The 7500-nt window shown below is 41.8% G+C and overlaps 1 protein-coding gene across 2 annotated transcripts in view; it reads left to right on the top strand.

Annotated features, from left to right (window-relative positions):
- LOC138045391 (jouberin-like) overlaps nucleotides 1-7279 on the top strand; it is a 35430-nt gene extending 28151 nt beyond the window's left edge. For both annotated transcript variants that reach the window (XM_068891877.1, XM_068891878.1), the window contains exons 27-35: nucleotides 114-292; nucleotides 386-658; nucleotides 997-1144; nucleotides 2323-2387; nucleotides 3733-3828; nucleotides 4339-4501; nucleotides 5123-5211; nucleotides 5466-5554; nucleotides 6739-7279. In XM_068891877.1, the coding sequence (XP_068747978.1) occupies nucleotides 114-292; nucleotides 386-658; nucleotides 997-1144; nucleotides 2323-2387; nucleotides 3733-3828; nucleotides 4339-4501; nucleotides 5123-5211; nucleotides 5466-5554; nucleotides 6739-6838 (1202 nt within the window). In that variant the 3' untranslated portion in view covers nucleotides 6839-7279. The remainder of the gene's footprint in view (nucleotides 1-113; nucleotides 293-385; nucleotides 659-996; nucleotides 1145-2322; nucleotides 2388-3732; nucleotides 3829-4338; nucleotides 4502-5122; nucleotides 5212-5465; nucleotides 5555-6738) is intronic.
- Nucleotides 7280-7500: the final 221 nt, after the last annotated feature.

Genomic DNA, 7500 nt, shown 5'->3' with positions numbered 1-7500 from the left:
GACGAACAAAATTGCGCAATGTCTGCTGCAGATTACCCTCGGCATCGAAAAACGGTGAAGGTTAGGTGCACTTGAAGAAGAGATGTAATGTTTCCTCTTTTGCTTTTTTCCAGCCGCTAAAGAAGAAGCTAAGAAGTTTTTGACTCCCCCGGTGACGCCATCTAAACAAGCTACTACGTCACAACAGTCCACTGCAACACCTGATGACGACAGCAGGTATTCTGCCTTTGCTGATGTGGCAAGTGATGTTTTGCGCATGCGCAAAGTCAAGCAAAAGCTGGACTCTGTTTTGGTGAGCAGAAACTTTAATCTGATTTCAATTTTGATGTTGCTAGTCGGTCGTCATGTGTCATTATTTTATTCGTCTTTTCTCTCTTCCTTGCAGGAAACACCTTTATCACCAAACTTAATGGAGAGGGCAATGTTAAGAACTCCTGGAGCTGAGAGCTCAACCCCTGGGAGATATGACAAAGTCTCCTACCCCGGATATTCACATCCAGGAAAAAGGCCTGGTAGTGTTACGTTCCAGTTCCCTGAGAGCACTGGCAAAACGTTCCGTCAGGGCATGGGGACAAATGCAAGCCTTTCTAGCTGGGGTTCAGACTTCTCTCCGACGATGCACACGCCATACGGGGCATCACCACAAAGCCCATTACAGGTGAGAAGTAGCTTTCTTTTAAGAGTTGTTAGGAGGCCATTTTATTTTTTGTTATTTGTACTGTACTTGATAAGCTAGTTGCAGTCAACGGAAAACGGCAATGGGCGCAAGGGCAACTGAGAAATCAAAGCCCTAGGCAGGATTCGAACCTATCATTGAGCTACAAGGACTTGCTAGACACAGTGTCCCGCTGGTTTGCGGAACCATCGAGCGGGACTGTAAACGACCCAGCACTCCAGGAGTTCTAGTCGTCAAGCAGCTAGTTTATCATCTCTCTCGTGGTTGCATCATACCGTTTAACATCAAAAGTTGCATCATTTACTGTATTTTCTCCGCAGTATCCTTATGAAAGACCAATGTCCCCACACGCACAGCAGCACTTCGGAGCGTCAGGCCGATTCGAGTCTCTGAAGATGTTCTCGCAGAACAATAGATATGGAAGCCCTCAATTTGATATGAGTACACAACAGGTTCCTCAATCACCCGGTAAGTGCAGCGATACTCTACGTTGTCACCAACTCACGATGAGCGGTCCCATTAACGATTGACGAGTGGCGCTCGTTGGGGTGAATGGTTTTACCAATGGACGCGTTTGAGTTACGAAGTAAGATATTCTCTGATATTCTCTGGTTTGATGCGTCTTTACACTATCGCCTGTTCGGTTTTCATCTTGCTAGCCTATTGTAGATAGGAAAGGGGAAATGTTCCCCGAAACGTGCTTGGTACATTTTAGTTTCCGATCACGAACGTCAACCGGAAGTAAACTGTTTTCCTTTTTATCGTGTCTTAACATTTAACCTTAATGTATATTGTTGGGTATCTTTTCTCTATTAGAGACGATGCGATATGTTCACTTCCGGTTTCCGTCCGAGTCTCGAAAACGTGTCGTGCTTTCGTGCATTCATGATCTTGTATGACGTTATTTCGTTGCGGACGTTTAAAGTAAACCGATCTCAGTTCTTTGGCAATCCAAAAAAAACTTATTTTTTAGAAAATTCACATATTTGGGCCGCATTGCCAATTCTCCTTCGATGTCTCTTTGTAATCTCTTGCCAGGTAAAGAAAATCAAACATTTGTTTGATGAGATTCATGTACACTGCTTTTTATAAGCAGGGGTAAATGGATTAATGGAGGGGACTCCATTAATCCATTCATTCCTCCGACGCCCTATGACTTCCCCAGTTGATGGTAAAATCGTCAGGCGTAGACAGAGTAAAATCTCACTCCCCGGAGTCAATCGGTTAAGTCACTTGTGTCTATAAATACACGATGTATACCTCACAGTATCCCCTTAATTATCAGTTACGAAAACTCTAACTTAGAAATCACACAAACGCCACGTTAACTCTCCTACTTTAAATACGTAGTTGTCGCTTGGACCTGAACGAGACACTTTGTGTCGCTTGTTGATGTAAACTTGTTAGCGTATACTTTGCGAGTTGTCACTTCTTAATGACTCATTTGATATACAATTTAGCATTGTTCTCAAAAACGATTTTTTTCCGATTTCCAATTCGGTCTGACTTAAGAAGACCGACGAATATCCTCCTGTAAGTGAGAGAGGTGATTCACTATTTTGTTTGCCTGCGTGGATGTTATCTTCAGCGTTTCTGATCATAATCTTCGAGGAAGTAATCTTTTGACTTTCCTTTACTGTTTGCAGGGAAAACATCATGGATAAAGAGGCCTTCCTTGAGCTTAAACATCGCGGACTCTCCGGGACCTTTGGTTTGTTGGTCTTTTTATATTGTCTTTGTTTGATTGCGCTTAATGTGATGTAATATGCCATCAGATCGAATCATCGGAAAAATGGGGAAAGCGATGAGAGACTGGTGATGGTACCTAATTTCTCCGCATTTTTCCTCCTCACTCCGAACATCTTTCAATCTAATCGCCTGAAAAGCTAGAGTTGATGCCTCCTTTAGAATGATAGTCATTCACTCTTTTTTTCATAATATACGCTTATTGCCTTCTGGGTAACTTCAAGGTTAAGCGAGGTTAACCGCTGACTGATGGTATATTACGTTTTACGTAACAGACAAGGAAGACAAGGGAGGGGAAAAAAGGGAGCGGAAAATGCTGTCTTTGTAAACATGTACTCAATAAGTAGATTCCATTTTGTCGTAGGTCAGCACAGGTAACGTCAAAATGGGGTCACTGTGGTGTATGGATGGGATGCTTAAAGTGGTACTACGATCAAAAAAACAATTCTTTTTTTTCTTTGGATTTCAAAACTATGTAAACTAAACACTAACTGACCCAAGTTTTAAGTTCTGATTTTAAAAGGAAACCTGTTTATTTTAACTGGTATTTTCTTATTTATTGGTCCGCCATTACTAACTGTAAAATCTTGAGAGAGCTGGGTCGGGGAGAAAATGACGTCAAAGACTCACTAGTTCAAGAATGCAATGCTTGTGTACGCGGCCGAATTAATATGCAGCACGGGAGTTTCGGGCAATCAGACTTTTAAACCCGTGTTTTGCATACATAATATATTGCGTTTACATGCTGAAATTTTAAGCTAGTGAGTAAATGACGTCATTTTCTCTAGATCCAACCCTCTGAGGTACAAGCGGCCAGTTTGGAACATGAGTAATGGCGTACAGTGAAATCCAAAACATACACTCAAAATAAACAGCCTTTGGATAAAACTCAAAGCTCAAAATTTTGCCAGTTCGGTGTTCAACTAACACGCTTTCAAAATCTGAAGAATAAAAGGAAATGATTTTTTGATCATAGTACCACTTTAACAGCATTGAATATGTTGGGTTTTTATAGCAAAGAAACAGATGTCGTCATCTGTGCGCCCGTTTCTATTTAATAACGTCATCTCGCGCCAGTTCTCTGATGGATCGTCGTTTACAACTAATCAAAATGCGCGCACTATTCATCTCATTTTACAATACGTGGAAAGATTCTGTCGGCTAGTTATCTCGATCAAAGGCTGGCCACATCTCCCAACCCTTGTTTATAATCTCTGTCGATTATAATTCTATTTTTTTTTTTTTTTTTTTACCCTGCACCTGAACCTCAAAGAATATTTTGTATTCATTTCATCTCTGGTATTTTGTAGAGTGTGTCACAGCTTGGTGATGCTAAACCAACCTTTAGCTTCTCGGATTCCCCAGCAAATCATCTTCTACAACAGACACCGCAAGCCAGGAAAAAGGTACGGATTAAATCGTACATGCTTAATTTCACTGATTACAGCTGACATTTTTTGGCTCATGTGTTCCCGTGAAAGGAATGATGAATGAAAGCACTTTCAGTTGGTAGATCATTACTTGGGTCAGTTTTCGCTGGGTACATGCCGCTGGCCTCTCAAAACCCCTACCTCTTTATAGGCTGCGGCCGCGTCTCTTCGGTTGGTAGGTACTTGGTGTCTCCTTTTCTATTGTTTCAAATTTTTTTAAACAAGGTATAAAACGTTCAGTAATTATACAATTACCCTAACTTAACCCTAACGCTAACCCTAATCCTAACCCTGAAGGTTTTACCGTGTTTAGCTAATTTTATGCAATAGATAACCACCACTAAATGACAAAATACACCACGTATCTTCCCTTCGGTGTTAACCGGCTGGCGACCCCATTCTAGTAACTCGGAACTCTGTCGTGAAAATGCGACGACCCCATCCAGCGGCACATCTTCATTCCAGTGTTTTTGTCCTGTTTAACAGGTTATCGCTATGTATCCGTACGAGGCAAACAGAGCGGACGAGCTCACCATTCAACGAGGTGACGTCATCACGGTGCTGTACATCGACAATGAAAACTGGCAGATGGGCGAACTGGCTGACGGGAGACAAGGCTATTTCCCGTCAAATTATGTCACGGAGCAAGGTAGGATTTGTTGTTGTACGCGAGCGAACAATCGAAGGGTCAGGGAATTTTTGACTCCGATTGGCGATGTCCTAGACGGTTTTTCTTTTGACAAAAAAAAATGAAGCCAGCCACTTAATTGAAAGCATTGGTGACAGAGACTAAGTCATCTTACGCGCATGCGCGAGTTCGTCAGAAACCTTTTGAAAACGTCGGCCCGATTTTGTTCAAATACTGTCGACGATAAGAGTAACTTATTTCACCTTATTGAATCGACTTCCTCGTCAGAAAGTTGACGCATTTTTTGTTGTTGTTTTGAGTTCGTCGTTTGGCCTATATCGTTTCTCAACGCAACGCTCGCATTTATAACCCAAATTCTCCACATCGGAGATTGATGTACGGTTTGTAGCAGCAATACATCAATTGATCGTGAATAGCATAAAGAGATTGTGAGTGTCATTTGTCTCTTGACACCCTTCATGGTAAAGCATCCTGCTCATGTTAACCCACTAGACTTCTAGTTGCATGACACTTCCACCACCTCCTTTGTCCGTCCCGTTTTTCGACATGCTGCACTCAAATGAAAAGCGCTTTGTAACACCAAGATGAGCATAAACATCTTTGGCTTCACAATTCTTGTAGAGGAGCTGGGATCTGAGGCTGACTTGAAAGAAACTACCGAGGAAACGGCAGGAAACTCTGCCAGGCAAGAACCAAAGATCAACAAACAGGTTAGAGGCAATCGTAATATTGGTCTTCGCTGGTAAGTCCCCAGAAGTCACAAATTGCCCAGCATCCAGAAAATTTTGAAGTGCTACTATGTGTTTGCTGGACACCTGCGGATCCACTCGGCTATCGCCTCGTGGATCCACAGCTACGTTGACAATGTTATGACGAAATTCATGATCAATAACAGGACAAACGCATGAAAAACTGACATCAATTTGTTAATTCAAACCCGGCGAATTTTCGCTTTGATTCCCAGATGACAGCGGTTATAACCAAGTCAGGTGATCTTAGGGTTGTATCCGGACCAGAAGATAACAGCGATGTGGAGAATAAACTCAACACAACGTAAGAATTTCCCGAGCCTTGTAACCGTAACCATTATAAAACTGTTTGATGAGTGTTATTGTTTTATCATAAGCAATGAACTTTTGCCGGAGTTCGCGCGTTGACTCTTGTTAGGGAACTCAAGTGATGACGGCGTCGACCCGAACAATTACGGAAGAGAAGGGTTTATAAACGCGCACCATTCACTTAGGATATGTAGAGGAGCTTAAGGCCGGGACACACTAGGCGATAAGTGCGTCTGCCACACGTCGCGGGGACAAGTCGTCGCAACAATTCGCCTTGTGTGACATGGTTAATTTTATGAAAAGCGTTGTCGCACCGTTTGTACCCTTCCGGCAACAAGTCGCTGCGACAAAATATAAATGAACCAATGATAGAGCGTCATATGGTCTGCCATATTGAATTAGCAAACTAGTTCCCATTCTCTCTTATACGAGATCACTGCGTGTACACCGAACAGAGGTGGTGTCGCAGCGACTTGTTTTGCAAGTAGTACACGCGGAGCAACTTGTCGCAGCGACCTGTCGCTGTGACTTGTCGCCTATTGTGTTCCGGACTTAACAATCCAAGATAAGTTTTCTGAATTTTCCCTTGGAACTGCTACGCCATTCCGAACGACTTGGAATCATAATTGCAATAGGAGAATCTTTGTTTACATATTTTGCCCCATTAGTCCAAGGCCCCATGGCGTTGCCATAGTCATCGTCGCGCAAACTCTGGTCTGCCTGGGTTTCTTGGGTTTAAGCTTTCATAGCTAGTGACTCACAAACGTTAAGGACGGTTCCTTCTAATTCAAAGGTATTTTTTCGCGGTTTATAAATATGCGGGAAAGGTATAAGTGTTATTGAAATCCGAAAAGGAAATTGGGGGTAACCACGCATTTTTCAAAGATAATTAATCAACAATTTTTGAAAGAAGCTTTAAAATACAAAGCATTGTATGGCGTTCTTTTCCAAGTTACGCTTAATTATCTTTGAAAAATGCACGGTTGCCCCCAATTTTCTTTTTGGATACCAAGAGCACTTGCTAAGTTCTGCTTTCTCCGCTCAGTTAAACCGCGCGAAAATATCGCTGTATTATTATTAAGCATCACCCATAGGAAACCCGAGTTTCTCAAGATGCGCAGAACGTATGCGCAATAACAATAGTAGGCACCGTCCTTAAATGGCATGTTCTTCTTTCAGAGCACGCCACAGAAGAAGGCATCGGGAAAAAGAAAAGCAACAGCAAGCTGACGAAACTTCGAAGAAAAAGGCGTCGCCAACAAGAACAAAACAGAGATGACACCAACCGTGTTTTGTTGTTTTCGACTTTTCTTTGCGGCAATGCAGCATGCAAACCTGAGGAATAAAAACTTCATTTAACTTACAAGTGAACACGGAAACCTGGCAAATTTTGACATTGGGCCTTTTTGCTGTACGTGATCATGCCTGGTGCAGCAAGTGCGTTGTAGAGAAGTTTAAGCTTTTATTTGTTTTTTTCAATATTCAGTTCCACAATTTAGACCATAAAGCTATTTTGCTAGGCTACTGATAAATTTTCAAACAGGCTACACCAAACTTCAAATTCACATGACAGTTTTCTTGATTTTCAGGTCAATATACGTGTATTATAACAAATTTACTTAAAGCTATTTTTTAGTAATACCGATCGCAATAAAATGTTGTAAAAGGAGGTAAATTAAATTGATTCCGGTCGTAGTCAATAAAGTCGTCGATTCTTTCACTTTCGCACATGTCTTTTCTTGATCAATGGATATGGCCTAAAAAAAAATGCATGTAATATTAAAATCAACGTTTTGAATTTGAATAGGTCTCGATTATCTTCCAATTAATCCATTAAATTAAGGCCTCACAAGCCATTAGCTTCTCTCTGGTACCTTGCCAGGCAGGATATTTTCGGGACCAAAACTCGATCTGTAAAACCTACAATGAGTCGTTTGTCCC

This window comes from Montipora capricornis, chromosome 4 (genome assembly GCF_036669925.1).
Source record: "Montipora capricornis isolate CH-2021 chromosome 4, ASM3666992v2, whole genome shotgun sequence".
NCBI classification, from domain to species: domain Eukaryota; kingdom Metazoa; phylum Cnidaria; class Anthozoa; order Scleractinia; family Acroporidae; genus Montipora; species Montipora capricornis.
This window is presented reverse-complemented; position numbering and strand designations above follow the sequence as displayed.